The sequence below is a fragment of the Leptodactylus fuscus genome, chromosome 11, assembly GCF_031893055.1.
Source record: "Leptodactylus fuscus isolate aLepFus1 chromosome 11, aLepFus1.hap2, whole genome shotgun sequence".
Classification (NCBI taxonomy): domain Eukaryota; kingdom Metazoa; phylum Chordata; class Amphibia; order Anura; family Leptodactylidae; genus Leptodactylus; species Leptodactylus fuscus.
Window position 1 is genome coordinate 16737267 of NC_134275.1, and position 19536 is coordinate 16756802.

A 19536-nucleotide genomic window follows, 5' to 3' on the forward strand; every position below is an offset into this window, starting at 1 on the left:
AAGCAGAAATTAGAGCGGTATTTTGTGGCTTAAAAAGTTTTCCGTACTAACTCACCTGGACGGCCGGGTTAAGGATGCCCCCACTCCAGAATCCCTTCTCTCTCTCATTTCTCCTTCCTCAGTTTCATTGAGAGAATTGCCAGTGCTGTCAAAGTCACTGGCCGAAGTGCCAACATCGGAAATTGATCTCTCTTCATAAGCCAGGAGACCGATTTGCTCACCTCCCGAGTCCGTTTCCTCTTCATCTAACTCAGGACACACAGTTCGTGACCAAAGCTCCACCATCCTTTGTAGACCCTTCACATGATTGAGAACATCATCCAGATGGCCAAAAAGGTCATTACTACCCCCAAGTTCTAAAATATCCCCGCTGCTAGTCAATGAGGCTGGTACGTTGTCATAGATGCTCGAACGGCTTCCAATTGAACTAAACGACCCTCTTCTCGGCCTCCCCTCTAATCCGTGAGAATCCATGCTGCTACAAATAGAGTGTCCTAAAGATTTGCTACCTATTTTCCAACTTTCCAAGGGTACACTATCTGTAGGGCATAAACTTTCAATAGAAAGCGACCTTGGAAAAGTTCCAGGCTTATGATCCACTGGGATGCATACCATACGATTCGACTTTTGCGATAACCTGTGCCTCATACCATCCTTTCCCACAATATCGTAATCCTCTAAATAACCCCCCCGACAGTGAGCGTCCAAATGTGGCTTCCTGATACTACCGATTGTTGTACGTTTAGTCCTATAGCCAGGATGAAGGAACTCTTTATCATAGGCATGAACATCCACATCGTCATCGTCACATTGGTTTTGGAAATGTATTTCATCTCTCCCAGAGTGCTCCAGGTCATTAGAAATCAAAGTTTCAAGATCCTTTTTGCCTTTATCCTTCTTCCGCAAAGATTCCATCCTCTTTAGAAAGCCCTTTGTTTTCCTTTTCTTTGATTTTTCCTTCAACCCTCGATGATGGGAAGCTAGAGACTGGTCGCTGAGACTCCGGCATGGTTTACTGCCAGATGGAGTAGAAGGCAAAGAAGAGAATTCTGCGGGAGGAGTGACCACTATGTCCATGATACCTCTACTGCTTCCCGCGCTGCGCAGAGAGGTGGCCTCTAGTTCTGTGCTTAGGTCCGTTAAGATACTATCTCTACTGGATGTGCTTTTCATAGTAGGCGGCCCATCAAATTTCGGAGACAGCAGTTCAATAGAGTCCAGTCGAGACCAGCGCCCCTGATCCCTCTGGAATGTCCAGCGATCACTGATCGCACATTGGTCATCATCATCGGAGTCTTCATTCTGTAGATAAAGTAATATCTAATGAATCAGAAATTACACATTCTGCGCGGTCTAAGGAAATATAGGTCTAAGTTACAGCATTTACAAAGAGCATACATACCTACATATATTACTATATATACTATATACTATATCTAGAGCGATAGAAGTTTACATAAACTTTTAGAGTGGTCCTCTATTAGTCACAATTCTCCTGGTTGTATCTTACCCCTAAAAGATTAGCTAGGCTATAAAGATCCTCATACCCCTTCAATACCCCTTCCTCAATATCATCTATCAGGGGACACTCAGGAGGCCTCCTTATACCTTAGATGGTCGGCCCGTCTTACAGAAATGCGCTGGTTCAGACGATATCTTTAAAGGGGCTCCATCAGCAAAATTATGCCGTATGAGTAGGGTTGAGCGATCGGGATCGTAAAAGATCGGATTCCGATCGGCGATTGAGTAAATTTCACGATCGCGATCGGAATGCCGATCCGATCTTTTCCAGCGGCATCGAGATCGGAGGTTAACTCAAGATCGGCTCAACCCTAAAAGTGGCTTTTCCCATAGAGAAGCATTGACTAGGGTTGAGGATCGGGATCGGAAAAGATCGGATTCCGTTCGGCTGGAAAATAATGGAAAATTGGATTTTAAAATCAATCTTGAAATCTCAAGATCGGATCAAGCCTACGTATGATCCCCACATATGCCTGAAAAGCCTTTAAAAAGGGTATTCAGGCACTGCTAATCTTATTTTAAACCTCCCCCCCCGTTTTTAAATAATACCCTAAAGACTATTCTAAAATCATACTTCACTGCACTGGTGGACGTCATCTTGCTGGCACGCCTTCCTCTGTGTCTTCTTCCAGCAAGCTCCTCCTGGGCTCACTCTTCTACGCCTTCATCATCTTTCCTTCCAGAAAGAAGAAGTTCTCAAGCGTACTTGGGAACTTAGAACTATGGCAAAAATGGCGCCGGAACGTGAGCAGTACGCTCGCGAACTTCTTCATTACGGAAGAAAAGAAGATGAAGGTGTAGAAGAGCAGGCCCAGGAGGATGTCGCTGGAAGACCACACAGAGGAAGGCGTGCCGGCAAGATGACGTCCACCAGTGCACGAACCGCCCACTGTGCACGGGCAAGTAGGATTTTAATAATCGCTTTTAGGGTATTATTTAAAAATGGGGAGGGGGCTTTTAAAATAACATTAGCGTTGCCTGTATACCCTTTTTAAAGGCTATTCAGGCAAATGTGGGGCTCATACGGCATCATTTTGCTGATAGAGCCCCTTTAATGACATCATGCCTAGAGAGTAAGTATAAGATCGGTAACCAAAGGCATTTGCAAGGTTACTCAACACCTTAAGTAAAAAATTCTTATATTAAGTGGGGTTCTACAGTAAATTTCTGCAGAGGAGACACACGTTCTACCAGCATCTCAACCACGACCCGGTGTCCTCACTTAATCTGAACTTACCTGTTTTCGGTGATAATGTACATCCAACTTCACAGACGCACATGAATTTAGTGTCATTAGTCGCCTGCAAACAAAACACACATGAATGCATCTTTTCTGTGCAAGAAATGCTCAAGTTGTTCCTTTCATTGGCTACAAATGCCACCCCCCTCACTTATAGACGGAGGCCATTGTGAGTAGGGTCCTCCACCTTTAGTAGTCGGCCACCAAGCTTATCCATGTTATTCTATCATGTCTGTAAACCATTTTATACATACAGTGCCATGAGATACATGGTTTATTGGTCAGATGGGGCATTATATAGACTTGACTCCTTTCTTCTTCACGTGATAGGTATGGGAATGGTGAAGTCTTAAACAATGGGTTAAATCTTACAGAACAACCTGTGCTGACATTTAGCTGCTCTGGGGATTAACAATACTTAAGAAATCCTTTTAACTCCAGCTAGTTCTTAGCAGCGTCAGAGTCACCCGACAACATGGTTTTCATCTAACATTTTTTGCCAGGAAGGGTTAAGCTCGAATTCTGCCCAGAAAGGAAATCCCTCTTCCAAGTTCCAAGCAGACTTTCATTAAATGCCACCAGATCTCGTAGCTTTATCAAGACGTCAACGAATGTCACTTTATATCCAAACATTGTCGGATCGGAACACCGTTTTAGGTTCACTCTTCAAAATCAATATTGACTAACATGAGGCTATCCGGCTCTTGTGGGACTACAACTTTCAGTTCGCCAAAATGGACCTATGGTCCCATCCTGTAACAAGTGTCCTTCGTTCACGCAGCTATTAATACCCCACCTCTGGAGACCACTCCCCAAATACAAGCACAGGTCATCTTGTATAATCTTTAGAACAATTTATACAATTTTAGATGAGATTTTCCAACAATTTGCTTAATACACTTCAGTAATTAAACCATGTATTTATAGGTTAGGGATGAGAGGAAGAGGAACGCGTTAGCCAACTGTGGAAAAAGTGAAGAGACTGGAGGGTGGGGTGGAACAGAAAAATGAGTCACTAAAAGGTGTCTGGGAGTAAAATGCTATGTCCAACAGCGGCAGAAATTGTATTTCCACTCATTAGAGCCAAGTAGCCACAGAATATACACAGACTTATAAGATCTGTGCTCAGGTGAGTGATTTTTACATGGAACGGACCATGCTGTTCCTAACCTTGCCTACCAAAAACAGCAACAGCACCTCTCAACTTCTTCATAAGAAAATAATCACTGGATTCAGTCTATGACATCAACGTGCTCAAAACCATGGCCGATTTGATTGAATCCTATCTACTACACTGCTAGTGTACATCACAGCGGGATATTCGGCTGTAGCCATGTGCAAACTTGCCTTGTCCCCCTACCTTAGGTTACATTCAGGATTTGGTGTAGACCCTGAGCCTACAGCAAATCTTCATCGAATCTACTAATATTACATATACAGTACATCACAACTAGTGTTGAGCGAGTAGTATTCAATCGAATACCTCACCGGCATAGGAATGCGTGTAAGCGGCCGAACACCAAGGGGTTAGATACATCGAATATTCGTTTAGTGTTGAGCGATTAGTATTCAATCGAATACCTCGCCGGCATAGGAATGTGTGTAATCGGCCAAACACCAAGGGGTTAGACGCATCAACTATCCGATGCGTCTAACCCCTTGGTGTTCGGCCGATTACACGCATTCCTATGCCGGCGAGGTATTTGATCGAATACCACTCGCTCAAAACTAATAACCAATTGACGAGTTAACAGGCTACAAAAAAAAAAAAAAAAAAAAAAAGTGTAGATTTTTGGCCACTCAACGGGAATAAATCCACAAGATTACTGAGCGTGCACATTTTTTCTCACGGATTGCACACAGAAAAACTGAACATTCGCCCCCATCCTTGTGCAGATCTGCTGACACAAATGAGTGCGAGTCTTGGATTTCTGCTTTGGATCCTCAAAAGACCACAATTTTTGGGTTTGACCTCACAGCTGGTTCTAACATTACACATGGCTTCTTGTAACTACCTGCAGAGGGACTTAAGGGAATCTTGATCCAAAAATCTATGATCTTTCTTCACACAGGCAATGTCAATTGGAAACTGGGAATCTGCATGAGAAAAAGAACAGATGAGGATTAGAACCGCTATATTGATGATTAACAATATCATGTAAAGAAACTAATACACGAGCAGAAAAATCACGATCCAAAAAGTTATAAAGACATGAATGGATCAAATAAATTTAAAGATCATTTTACCTCTTCCCCCTAGACCACCACCCTATAGTGCTACATTGCACACATACTACTGTATACAAAGGTCACCCAGCTGGCACAGGTTATAGCGGCACACTAGTAAAGGCTATACCCATCTCTAGGATCATATTGAAACCTGTAGCTCAAGATAGCAGAAGTGTTTTCCCCAAAACAATGCTTTATCTTGCTCAATTTGTCGGCTAGTGTTCATTATGCCTCCTCCTTGGTTGCCTAGCTTACAGACCACCTCATCGATTGGGCTGATGTCAGTCCCTGCTCCTGGCCACATATATTCTCTTTTGGCTCTTATCAGGGCTGAGCAGCTGAAAGGACTTTGCAGAGAAAGCAAGAACAGTGCTTAGCTCAGGACTTGCTTGTTGTTAAATCGTATTCATCCAGGAAGTGGATAGGAGTGGAGACAAGAGGACAGGTGAAACCCTGAGATTGGAGAACCCCATTAATAGAGGCCCATTAATGGTGCTGTTATTGGGGATGTCTCTGCCGGTCTTTGTATAGGATGTTATTTGTGTACTGTATAGCAGCACCACTTGTCACACTTGTTATGTGTACAGAATGGCAGTACTATCTCTATTCACTTTATAATAAGGGGAGTAACCGTCTCTTAATCCAGTATGTCTTATTCAAGAAAGTCCGTATACCCCTGCAGCAGGCAAAAGCTGTGGAGCAATAAAAGCAGAATTTTTATCCGTTTTTGCTTTCCTTTCTATATCATATTTATTCGGCTTTGCAGTGAACAGAATCTACAGCTGATTCACCGCTTCCCTCTGGAACAGGAAGGAAGGTTTTTCTCCGAGTTATGAGCTTTGGTTGTTAGCAGTTACTGTCGTCTTTGTTTATTTGGGAGCCGTTTTCAGGAGGGGGTGATCTGGAAGTCACTTGGTCAGACAATGGTTGGCCTGACACTTCCCCATGATGCCATGCTTACAGCTATTGTTCTAGAACTCTGCTCCATCCTCTCAGCCCCGTGCGAGTGTTGGAGCCTCGATTCCTGAGTTTCTAGCTCAGACTGAAAGATGTTCTGTAAGCAGTAGAGGCCAGGGTCCCAACGCCGGGCAGCAAAGATATCACAGGAAGGATACGGGCCAATGGTACCGAGCTGGAGACACGCACGATATGGAGCCATGCACGATATGGAGCCACGATATTGCAGCTTAGCTACACTTATGTGAATGGGGCTGGGCTGCAAGATTTCACACAATGGAGGGGATTAATCAAGACTGCAATATTGTACGCCAGTCTTTATGTCCCTTGTATCAGCACAGGGAGTGCACAATTCATGCTCATTCACACACCAATGAAGCAAAGCAAAGAAGCATCTTTTTATGCATATACAAATCAGTCGGCAAGTGCACTGGGGGCAGCGGGGTGCACTTACCAGATATGTCTGGTCACAACCACGAAGCAGACAATGATAATGTCAATCACAGCTAAAGGGGAGACACTGGGCACTGAGGAGTGCTGGAGCATGTGCAACTGTCTGCAGGAAAATCCAGTACATCAGGGACCATCCCAATGACATTGCATAGTGTTTTGCAGATTTCTGCATTACTTCATTCATTTTTGGCCACCAACGTAGGTTTCTATTACTAATATAGACCCCTACGTGGCCTCTAGATTGGTGGCATCTTGGGTCTGAGACTCCTTTGAAAGCATTTATTCCTACAGACAGCACTTACCCCAGTCACAGCATAGATGATAAATGCAATGGCGGGGGGGGGGGGGGGGGGGGGTTGTCCCAAAACAAATTACAAAAAGGGTAAGTTCACATGGAGATTTTTGGTCAGGGATTTTAAGGCCGTATCCACCTCAAAATCCTGACCAAAAAGACGGCTCCAATTGAAATCAATGGGAGCCGCTCAGGTCTGTTTTCCGGGAGCCGTTTCTTCCAGCTCCCGGAAAAAAGTAGTGGGTGCTCATTCTTCAGGCCATTTCGCATCGCAATTCAGCCTGAAGACACTCCCTGCTCCGGAATAGGCTCATTCATTGGGTCTAATCTGGAGTGCAGTGTGCGGCTGGATGCCGATGGAGTGCACCGGCTTTCAGTTGCGGCTACCTGGTTTTTGGTCCGAGGTTCCGGACCGAAAAACCCCGTGTGACCTTACCAAACGGGAGATTTCAGTGTCCCCATGTGTAATCACTTTGATGGGTCGGACAGCGATAGCCCAGTACAATGCCTTGTCAATCCCATAATCCTGAACAGCGGTGCACACTATATTTCTGCTCACACAGGAGAATTGGGGAACCCCACTTCATAGTCATAGAAGGTCCCAACAGTGGGATCCCCAGAAATCAGACACTTACACAGTATCTGGTGAATAGGAGAAGTTCTTTTTAATGGGAAACCCCATTAAAGTTTTATACATACAGCAAGTTACATGTTTAACAACAAAACGGGACACATTACCTTCATACAATTGCGCATACTGGGGGAATCCCGCAGCACGCAACCAATCACAAGCCTTCTTGGCCTCGACGTCTGAAACAGAAAAAAAAGCGTATGAAACATAGATAACATTTAGTATTCTCCCATATATACTACGCCATTCTACAGTCAGTAATTCCTACAGCAACTCAAAGCCTACAAAGGAAAAAAAATTCAGCTAAACTTCACTTAAAATACTTTATGTGATGGTAATAATTAAAGTATGTGAAAGCAATGGGAACAACACCCATAACCCATTAGTAACACCGCCCTGTTATACATGTGGCTATGGGGTAATGAACAATAACATGCATATGGAATTAATAAATGGGAGGCTATAGACACACAACCAGCCACATCGCCCACATTTTTGGACGGTCGAAGAGGGACAAGGTTTACTGGGTGAAAGTTTAACTTGTATTAATATCTATTTTCTTAAAATGTATAATCTATTAGATTTTTATATTATAACATATATTAATATATTCTTCTTACAATATTAGTTCAAACAATAACTTAATATAGACATTATAAGGTCCAAAACCCATCAAATGATGACATATTACATACGTTTGGTCTAATACGCAGTTATGGAGTAGATGGATAGATTCTGGAAGAATGTAGTTACCGCATATACTCGAGTATAAGCCGACCCGAATATAAGCCAAGGCCTCTAAATAAAATAATATATATATATATATATATATATATATATATATATATATACATATATATACATACACACACTCACCGGCCACTTTATTAGGTACACCATGCTAGTAACGGGTTGGACCCCCTTTTGCCTTCAGAACTGCCTCAATTCTTCGTGGCATAGATACAACAAGGTGCTGGAAGCATTCCTCAGAGATTTTGGTCCATATTGACATGATGGCATCACACAGTTGCCGCAGATTTGTCGGCTGCACATCCATGATGCGAATCTCCCGTTCCACCACATCCCAAAGATGCTCTATTGGATTGAGATCTGGTGACTGTGGAGGCCATTGGAGTACAGTGAACTCATTGTCATGTTCAAGAAACCAGTCTGAGATGATTCCAGCTTTATGACATGGTGCATTATCCTGCTGAAAGTAGCCATCAGATGTTGGGTACATTGTGGTCATAAAGGGATGGACATGGTCAGCAACAATACTCAGGTAGGCTTTGGCGTTGCAACGATGCTCAATTGGTACCAAGGGGCCCAAAGAGTGCCAAGAAAATATTCCCCACACCATGACACCACCACCATCAGCCTGAACCGTTACCGATACAAGGCAGGATGGATCCATGCTTTCATGTTGTTGACGCCAAATTCTGACCCTACCATCCGAATGTCGCAGCAGAAATCGAGACTCATCAGACCAGGCAACGTTTTTCCAATCTTCAATTGTCCAATTTCGATGAGCTTGTGCAAATTGTAGCCTCAGTTTCCTGTTCTTAGCTGAAAGGAGTGGCACCCGGTGTGGTCTTCTGCTGCTGTAGCCCATCTGCCTCAAAGTTCGACGTACTGTGCGGCGTTCAGAGATGCTCTTCTGGCTACCTTGGTTGTAACGGGTGGCTATTTGAGTCACTGTTGCCTTTCTATCAGCTCGAACCAGTCTGGCCATTCTCCTCTGACCTCTGGCATCAACAACGCATTTCCGCCCACAGAACTGCCGCTCACTGGATGTTTTTTCTTTTTCGGACCATTCTCTGTAAACCCTAGAGATGGTTGTGCGTGAAAATCCCAGTAGATCAGCAGTTTCTGAAATACTCAGACCAGCCCTTCTGGCACCAACAACCATGCCACGTTCAAAGGCACTCAAATCACCTTTCTTCCCCATACTGATGCTCGGTTTCAACTGCAGGAGATTGTCTTGACCATGTCTACATGCCTAAATGCACTGAGATGCCGCCATGTGATTGGCTGATTAGAAATTAAGTGTTAACGAGCAGTTGGACAGGTGTACCTAATAAAGTGGCCGGTGAGTGTATATATATACACATATACACACATAACTCAATCATCTACATATTCCATATGGCTATTGTTCACGGTCCCTTAGCCACATGTGTGACTTGTATTTGTATTGTAACATGGTGGTATTTGTAATATTTCTAATTATTATGGGTGTTGCTGCCATTTATTTTCCTGAGCTGCTATTTTCATTATTATCGTTAAATTAGTTACTTTAAGGCGGAGGCCGCAACGTTGCAGAAAGGCAGCTTTTCTTGTTGCAGTTGCTGCGTTTTTTTCAGCCAAAGCCAGGTGTGTACAAAAGGAATGGGAAAACTATAGGAAGTTCTAATACTTCTACCTTCTACTCAATCCACTACTAGCTTTTTTTTCTTTTTTTTTTTTACATTAAAGTTTATTGAAGGTTTTCCAAAGAAATTTTTTACAACAAAGGGGAAAGGGGCAGCAGGGGGGAGAGGAGGGAAGGGGAAAAAGACCTGTGGCAACAATCCAGGTCCGGAGGGGGCCAGGGGAGGGGGGTGGGTGGCTGGGTAAGGGGGGTAAGCATAGACTCTGACGCAGCAGAGTCAATACATACAAAAGCATAAGACAGAAAATTGTCAAGCAACAGTATCAATCAAGTGTCAATCAAGTGCAAAGAGACAGGTACACAAGACTCACAAATCGCATAGGGAGACGCTACACAGGAGACACAGAAGGGAAGAGGGATCGGCAGGATAATAAAAAATGGTTCCAAAGGAGCCAAGTCTGTCGAGGTTTGGCGTCATCCTGGCGGAGCTCAGCCACCAGAATCTCCATAGTTCGCAAGGCAAGAACCTCAATCAGCCAACCAATGAGCGAGGGAGGGGTCGTGAACTTCCATAGCCTGAGAATGACAGAGCGAGCTGCCACAAACAAAAATCCAAGAAGCATACAGGTGGATTTACGAAACGTCCTGGAAAACAGGAAAAGAAGTAATGGCACTGGATCATCTTCTAAAACAATCCCTGTCACCTGCAGAATAACCTGTCCGACCCCAGTCCAGAAAGGGCGTAAGAGAGGGCAACCCCACCAGATGCGGGCCATCGTGCCTCAGTCGGAGAGGCACCTCCAACCTCTATCAGGGGTGGAGGGGTAAATAACATGTAGGAGAGCTGGGACCCTATACCAACTGGAAAATATTTTGAAATCGGTCTCCTGCGTCCTACATGACATGGAGAAAGCAGGACATGCACGGAAGGCCGATGACCACACTTCCGGAGAGAATGATACTCAAACAGAGGGTGAGGTGGGAGATTGAAATCACCACATACAATCATGTGACCCCTAGCAAAAGACTGGAGCGCACTACTAGCTTTTTAACAAAATATGCAACAAAAAAAGCAGAGTTTCCGCAACGTGGGGCCTCAATCTGAGGCAATCCGCAGCACTTTATACAGAAAATTTGCAAAGGTTTCCTCTAAAGACGTTCTGCTTCGATTATACCTGTAGGAAAACTGCTGATATAGATATACCGTATATACTCGAGTATAAGCCGAATTTTTCAGCACAGTTTTTGTGCTGAAAAAGCCCCCCCGGCTTATACTCAAGTCAGCCAAAAAAAATTAATTTATTTTCTTTAGGAAGGGGGGGGTGTCTATGACCAGCTGCAATATCAATGTATAGAATCTCCCATAAAATAGTGGGGAAAAAAGAAGCTTTAAAAAAAACACTGTGAAACACAAACACATTAGGTTTCCCTGTGTCTGACAGAGCCCGGTCTACTGAATATAGGGGATCTGCAGTGCTCCTGTTCCGTCAGGAAGGGGTTAATAGGAGAACTGCAGATCCCCTATATACAGCCAGACTGAATTCCAAGTGGGAGGAAAAATCTCAGTCCTCAAGCTCAGGGAAGGGGCAGACAGACAACCAAAACACCCCCTACCCTTCCCCAGCACCCAGCAACTACTGCACCCAAAAACTCCGACCATTTTAATTTTTGAAATTTTCCAGTAGCTGCTGCATTTCCCCCCTCGGCTTATACTCGAGTCTATAAGTTTTCCCATTTTTTTGTGGTAAAATTAGGGGCCTCGGCTTATATTCGGGTCAGCTTATACTCGAGTATATACGGTAATTGACATATTGCGATTTCCAACATAGGACGGGGCTCACGACAGCTGAAGGTCACCATCACTTTCTATAGATCCCATATCTTACATTTTAATACAATACATGTTCATTTATTGTAATTTCTCATCACTACACGAGGAAAGGTCTCGTCTTAAAGACACATGTCAGACGACTTACTTATTCTTAGACCTCTTTGTGATTCCCGCTCCGGCACGTTTCTATATGGCTCCCCCTCCCTTACACTCTGCCAAATAGTTTCCACTGCTAAATATTTTCCAGTAGGAGCCGAGAGAAGACATTTACAACCGGTCTCTCATTTTTAGATCGTCCCTGTAAAGCAGGCGGCAGGGTTCAATGTCCTCGCTACTATTACTGGATGTGCACACTGCCATTTTTTGACTCGTCTCTGTCTCGTTACAATGTAAACCTAACCAACATGGCAAGCAAATCACCAGAGGACACTTTAAAAACTTTCTATCTATACTGCCTCGAGCTGGAGGCCGAAGGCTGTAAAGCCATCAGACGCTAGTGTTGAGTCACTGGTAGGAATGCTGTCAGTAAGCTATCATTACACTGGGGCATTTCCTATGTCAAACAGGCATGAATGTTCCACTGTAGCTAAATATCCCATAAATCTCAGGACACAAGTCAGGTCAGACAGGTGAACATGACTTCATCTTTGAAGCGAGACGAGACCCAGCATGTTTACAAGTGTCCATGTCTTTCACCAATTCAGACTATAGGCCTCCCAGGTCAGTGAGCTATACTAGGACACGCCATACACTGTATATATCAATGAAGCATGTTCCTGCAGTCACGTGTCTCGCAGATAGTTTATCAGTGGCTACGCATTGAGAACGTGGATATAGATTATCTGTAAGCCCACGTAACCAGCGCAAGGGCGACCAGGATCTACGAGTAGCAGAGCAAAACCTCTTACTGCACAAGAGCATACGCATAGGAATTAGGGTTGAGCCGATCTTCACTTTTCAGGATCGATTTTGAAATCCGATTTCCGATCATTTTTCATTCGAACCCGATCTCGATCCCAATTCCGATCCCAATGCAAGTCAATGGGATTTTTTTTTACTAATCAGAGATCGGATTTTAAAAACAATCCTATTCACTATACAGCATGGAATCTGACAATTGAACGCTTTAATTGTTAGAATCCACGCTGTGTAGTGATTTTTTTAAATCACTAAGTAGCCAGAAGATTTTTTTTTTAATCCTCTGGCTACTTAGTCCCCCCTGGTGTCCACTTACCTGCAGAGTTGGCTGGTCCGGTGCCCGGTGTTCTCGTTCTTCTTCGCCTCACTGCCCCCTGCCTCCCAGGTTAGGAGAGTGTAGGCGGGTTAGGAGAGTGTGGGCGGTTACTGGGAGGAGAGACGTCACGTGTCCCCGCCCTGTACCTGCCCACACTCTCCTAAGTCACAAGCCCCGCCTTCTTCCTAGTTCTTTAACACTAACCTGGCGGGGGCAGCGAGGCGAAGAAGACTGAGGACACTGGGCACCGGACCAGCAATCTCTGCAGGTAAGTAGCTACTAGAGAGGTTAGCTAGTCTCCCATTAGAATGAATGGACGCAGCCGGCGCAGGGGGTTAAGGCTGTGTGCCGGCTGCTTTCATTCATTCCTATGGAACCGCAGCGGAGCCTTCACACTGAGTATACACTCCGCTCAGAATGAGCGGAGCGTATACTCAGTGTGAAGGCTAACATTGTTAGCTTTTCCCACAATGCTTGGCCAGTAGCAAAGCATTGTGGAAAATAATCACCGATCTCGATCCCACCTAAAAAGATCGTGTTCAGAATTCCAATCGTGAAATTTTCTCGATCGCCGATCGGAATCCGATCTTTTCCGAACACGATCGCTCAACCCTAATAGGAATAGAAATTAAGATTTCTGACTGTAATGATAAAGCACAGAAAATCCTATGGTCTACGTAATCTATCATAGACTAGAATGTGGTTTGAGAGAAATAATGACTTTAAGGCCAGAGCCCCATGTGGCGTAAACGTTGCACCCGTGCACACTTTGCAGAAAAATACACGCAGCGGAAACAATGTCATTTATGCCTACGGAAACGCTGGTGGTTCCCCCTATAACAAAAGCAGAAAGTCCACAGAGGAAACCTCTACGGACTTTGTGGGAAAAAAAGTAATGTTTTTTTGTTTTTTGTTTTTTTACCAGAAGCCCACTATGTAAAACTTTAGCCTAAAGGGGTCTTCCAAGGCTTACATATTAAAAGTCCTATCCTTAAGATAGGTCATTAATTTGTGGGGTCACTGGAGTCCAGGACCCTGCAAATCAGCTGTATGAAGAGAACGCGTCTTCTTCCCTGTACCAATGAATTCACTTTTATCCCCCCATTGGTGCAGCTACAGCACAGTCCAATTCTACAGACTACAAACTGACAAGCACGGTGGTGGAGGGGCGAGGATTTGGGCTCGTTTTGCAGCCACGGGGCCTTGACACCCAGTAAGCTATTGAGATGACCATGAATTCCGTCATGCCAAAGTATTCTCAAGTTAAGTGTAAAGGCCTGCGTCGGTAATCCGTTTCTGGGAGTCCGCATGTGAACCCTCCCGAATGGACTACCGAGCGCATTTGCAAGCGGTGTGCCATGAAAGCACACAGATCCCCATAAACTATAATGGGGTCCGTTTGCCTGCTGCAAGATCTCTGTAGGGAACATGCGGATAGGAAAGTACAGTACTTCACAATCTACTTTCCTGTCCGACTAGTGCGGGCAGCGCGCGGCAAGCACACGGACCCCATTATAGTCTATGGGGTCTGTGTGCTTTCACTGCACACCGCTTGCAAATGCGCTCCGTAGTCCGTTGGGGGGGGGGGGGGTCCCCATGCGGACTCCCCGAACGGATTAGCAAATGCAGATGTGAACCAAAGGTAAAGGCCATCTTCTCAACTAAAGCAAGGCCAAACTGGTCCATCCATTTGGACAAAGATCCCAAGCACACCAACAAATCTACAACAGAACAGCTGAGGAAGAAAAGAGTCAAGGCGCAGCAAGAGCCCAGCCAAACGTCCAGACCCTCCTGAAATGAAAGTTGTGCATAAATCTCTTCTATTACAATGTGAGAAACTTCTAAAGTCACAGACACTCAAACATATGAGTTTTAAGGAATATGTTGAAGTGCACTTGAAAGAAACAGGAAAAAAACATATACATAAAAATATATTGCACTGCCCGAACATATAAATGTTGAAGTGTCTGGCTTTAGATGGTGTCCTTACCCTCTCTAATACATTGCCTAGGATCAAACGCTACGAAGAGCTGGCACTCTAAATTGTGTCAAGCTGTATATTGAAAACATGTGCCATTTATTGTAACATCCCCTCCCCCACGCGGCTTTTTTTTTTCTTTTAATGAGTTTGTTTCCTTAGATGTCTAGACATACACCTTGTACCTTGCCTCCTACAAAGCTAATATTACATGTAGTCTCAGAACACTAAAGTGATGGGGAAGAGTTTCCGATTGTGCGTTATTTAGATTGTAGTTAAGAAGCGCTATTAGAACCCGAGAGCGGCCATGTTTCCGAGAAGGCCGGCTCTGCGCCCCATTACCCTGGAAGAAAAAAACTTGACTCGATAAATCTATCACGTACATCATAGTCTGGCTACAATGTCAGGGTCTGCGTGTAGGGGAGAGGAGTTTTTCCTCTTTATTACATAGTTGAGTTCTATAAGTGTGTCTAAATCCTGGCCATAGAACAAGTCACACCGCCCGCATGAGGACCGCACCGGACGGAATACCAAACACAACTGCAAGCGGTGTGCCAGTAAAAGCACATGGACCCCATAGACTATAATGGGGTCCGTGTGCTTGCCGCCAGATCTTCGCAGGGATTATGTAGACAGGAAAGTAGTTCACAATCTACTTTCCTGCCCGCATGATTCGCGCAGGTAAAAACACAGACCCCATTATAGTCTATGAGGTCCGTGTGCTTTTACTGCACACCACTTGCCGTTACGTTTGGTATTCCGTTCGGTGGAGTCCCCGAACACAGATGTGAACGAAGGGTCAGCTTTCATGACGCCAGACTTTTCCAACCCAGCCTCCATATGTTAGTCAGGAACATGGCGCATTGTCCATTTTCTTCCCACCGGGAACCATAAGCCTTGGTTTTAAAACAAAGATGAAATATATTGCCGCGCAGTATATGAACACTATGCATGATACAAAACATATCTATCCGTTTCTCACACACCTTAAAATATCCGTTTTATACCGGGCCAGCTTAGTCTTCTGAGGAAATGACAATTTGCAGGAAATGGCTTAATGGGAAAAACAGGAGTGGGAAGACGGTAGCTAGGACTTGGCTGAAAGAGGCTTCACTTTTCAGGTAGTCCCATAGACTAGAGGCCAGTAAATCCAGGTTCACGTAGATGGGGAGGAAAAACTCAAAACTTGGGTACAACCTTGCACTTCAGTCGTCTTTAAGATGTTATAGATAGGCCTGATCTTGCTGCAAGGAAAAAAAAAACCTCTTGCTTTCTAGAATATTAGCCGATGACTTCTCACCTGGGAGATCTGCTCAGAATGATGATATTTACACCTAAAGATAACAAATGCATTTCATATTCATATCCATTTTACATCTAAAAGAGCACAGTCTGCTCTTCACTGGAAAGAACAGTATGGTGGCCACCATGGACTGGGCGAAACACCTATCTACATAGAAGGAACTCTGCACGGGAGAGGAGCAATGATGGAATGGCAGCAGTGCCATCTTCTCTCACATTCTGACAGCCTTCTATTAAACTCTATAGTCATGGCACTCTGTGTCTGAGGCTGAAGCAAAGAAAATGTAGTGCGGGCATGCGCAGTCGGCTCTGCCCAGGCCCGATGCCTGGCAAAGAGAATTCAGAACCGGAAGACGCCGCAGGGAAACTGCACGGAGAAGACTTCTAAAGGTAGGAGAAGAACCAGCGTTGATTGGCCGACTGTATAGCATTCGGCCAATCAATGCTGGTTCTGCATCGAACTTTTCCATTCGAATAGCGAGTGGTACGCGATTGAGTACAAGTATTTCGAATACCGTAATATTCGATCGAATACCTACTCGATCGAATACTACTTGCTCATCTCTAATGTCTATTATACTTGTGGAAACACTCACATTTTCCCTGTAGATTTAATAAAGGAAAAACCATTTGCAGATAAAAACTCAACAAAAACACAAGCTATGTTCTGCAACGTGGGACCTTAGCCCAAGGAAGGTTCGGACAACTAAACTGGAATTTCTGCATTAGTACAGAACCCTCTTGCATCTCTCAGTCCGAAACGCAGCGGATCCACTTTGTAAAGGCATCTACCGCACATTTCTTCCAACAGTGAAACTTTTGTCCATGGGCTGTGTCTGGCACATTGACATTTATAGCATCTAATAGGATGAAAGGCCTCCATCCAGGAAGGAGTTAAGCAGACTCTGTAATAATAATCTCATGCCCCACTGGTTCTAACCTTGGCAACATGTGAGGTAATTTCTATTTGTAATGATAAATTCAGGACCAAGTCATCAAAAAGAACAAAGAGCGGCCAGGTCATGATGTCTTCATACCCGAGCCAACACCTGGAGATTGAACTTGCCAACAAAGTCTTATGAAGGAACAAAGAATGATGTCTATTCTTATATTATGGTGATCATGGGAGGAATATGCAAATCTGTCTCCTAAGATGTAAATAGGGAGACAGTGCCTCTGTTATGCTGCCCTCTATAGGAAGCACCCTGAACATCATGCCAGAATTTCCCAGAAGCCTTTACTGCATAATGTGGGATTTTTACCAAGTCAGTTTCTCAGCTACGGACGGCCGTTTCGGTCTGGTTGGACCTCGTCAGCGTGGCGTAGAGAGAACTGACTTGGTAGAAATGAGAGGCTGAGAGACCAGATTATGGGGATAATGTCACTCCTTAAGGAGACTTATACAGCCATAGTCTCTCCACTGTAAGGGATCATGGGAGGAATATGCAAATCTGTCTCCCAAGATGTAAATAGGGAGACAGTGCCTCTGTTATGCCGCCCTCTATAGCTGAGAAACTGACTTGGTAAAAATCCCACATTATGCAGTAAAGGCTTCTGGGAAAGTCTGGCTTGATGTTCAGGGTGCTTCCTATAGAGGGCAGCATAACAGAGGTACTGTCTCCCTATTTACATCTTGGAGACATATTTGCATATTCCTCCCATGATCCCTTACAGTGGAGCGACTATGGCTGTATAAGTCTCCACACACCTAATAAGTGGAGTCTCCTTAAGGAGTAACACTATCCCCAAATCTTATGGTGTACATAGGAGTGGGCACAGAGGGTCCCAGTAAAGGACCAGTACATAGGGCGCGAACTCTTGAAGAGTTTGGCTTAAAGCACCAGTGTTCCTGTGCTATGAAATGCATTAGATGAATACACAGACAGAAGTGGTTTCCAATGGGGAAAGAAAAAAAATGAATGTATTTGTACTTCTGTAGAAAATATATTCTCGACACATCAAGTCGATGGAGTTCTAGACCCACATGATACTTGGCTCGGCGATCTGGAATAAGTTACGTGTCTGTCTTGTTTTGGCCTACATTACAGCCACAACATCCACACCCCCCGCAGCTCTACTAAAACAGACGCACCACGTCTATGGTGTTCTAAGCTCGGATTAGTAAAACCGTAGGGGGTCTGAGTGTTGCAGCCTCGTGAAACAAACCTTTATACGACATTAGAAATGACCAATGCTCGACTACTGTGGTCCTACATCAAGTCTAATGGAGGACACAAACTCACCCTGTGCCATAGTGGCTTTGAGGAGCGAGGACGTTGAGGACTATTGCACAAGACAAAAGTCATTACTTAACCCTGGTTGCAAGTAAATTGTGACATAGAAATTAACTGAAACAGTCCTTAGGAATTCGTCAAGGGACTTGCACTTACATCGTTGCTGGGCTCTTAAAATAGCAGAGCAAAACACGTATCCACCTCTCGCAAGCCGAGCCATGGGTCAGTGACAAATCTGACAATCTGAATGCTAAGTCAATTGTCCTCTAGTGAATTCACAGACGGGTTTCACATGTAGTCATTCTTTATTTGACACAGGTCGAAGCGAAATCAGCCAAGTTAAAACGCTCTCTATCACCTAAAGGCGGCTCATATAGAACAACCCAAGTGTAAACACGACCTGACCGGGCACCGGGGAACGTGCAAGAGGAGCCAAACAAGAGGCTAAATATAAAGAGAAGGAAATATTATATGTCCAGCTATGATGTAAATACAAGACAGGGGAGATCACATATCAGCTGGAATTTAACAAGTCTACAAAGGGAAATGGTCAAGGCCAAGCTGGTCTGTAATGGGTTCCCCTAGTATATGCGTGTAAATAAATGTGGTAACCATCGCTGCCAGAGGAAAGGCTAAGTCATTACCCAGTGTTAGTGGTATTACTCCAGGACACAGAATAGTAATGAGGGGAGAGACCCCAGGAGGGAGTTTCAGAATAGGAGGAAAAGGAAGCTTCCTCCCAGTCTGCATTGTACTTGTCAGAACTGCATTCCAAACTATGGCGACCGCCGAAAGTAAAGCAGAGGGTTAATAAAGAGCAAATAATCCAAAGTGTAAAGTTTACATGTAAGATCACCCTCCACCGGCATTGCTTGTAAGGTGGATCCATACCTGGGCACAATCTACGATTACAGGTAGAAAGATATATAGGTAGGAGCAACAATGTGAGTCTTACAGAAATAATTCTCTAAGAAACAATGGCGTAGTTACTAAGGACTAGATCACATCCCATGCGCCTGCATTATCTAATGAGATATAATTATCATGGAAGACGGCGGACTCAGCCGACGACAGCCTTTAGACAGCTGCCCCGGGTCCCCTCAGGAATCACTGACCAAATGACCCCAATAGCCATAATTGACATTTTTAGCCTCTGTCTCATATGTTTGTAGACAAATACTATAAGTAAGACTCCGCCACCAATGCACTTGATAATACTTGATTTGATGATCTCTGAATTTGATCACCAGTACGTTTCTTCTC

The 19536-nt window shown here is 44.3% G+C and overlaps 1 protein-coding gene across 3 annotated transcripts in view; it reads right to left on the reverse strand.

Annotated features, from left to right (window-relative positions):
- STARD8 (StAR related lipid transfer domain containing 8) overlaps window positions 1-19536 on the reverse strand; it is a 114838-nt gene that overhangs the window by 14963 nt on the left and 80339 nt on the right. For all 3 annotated transcript variants that reach the window (XM_075258932.1, XM_075258931.1, XM_075258934.1), the window contains 4 exons: window positions 7431-7502; window positions 4777-4858; window positions 2759-2822; window positions 56-1302 (listed from right to left, as the gene is read on the reverse strand). In XM_075258932.1, the coding sequence (XP_075115033.1) occupies window positions 56-1302; window positions 2759-2822; window positions 4777-4858; window positions 7431-7502 (1465 nt within the window). The remainder of the gene's footprint in view (window positions 1-55; window positions 1303-2758; window positions 2823-4776; window positions 4859-7430; window positions 7503-19536) is intronic.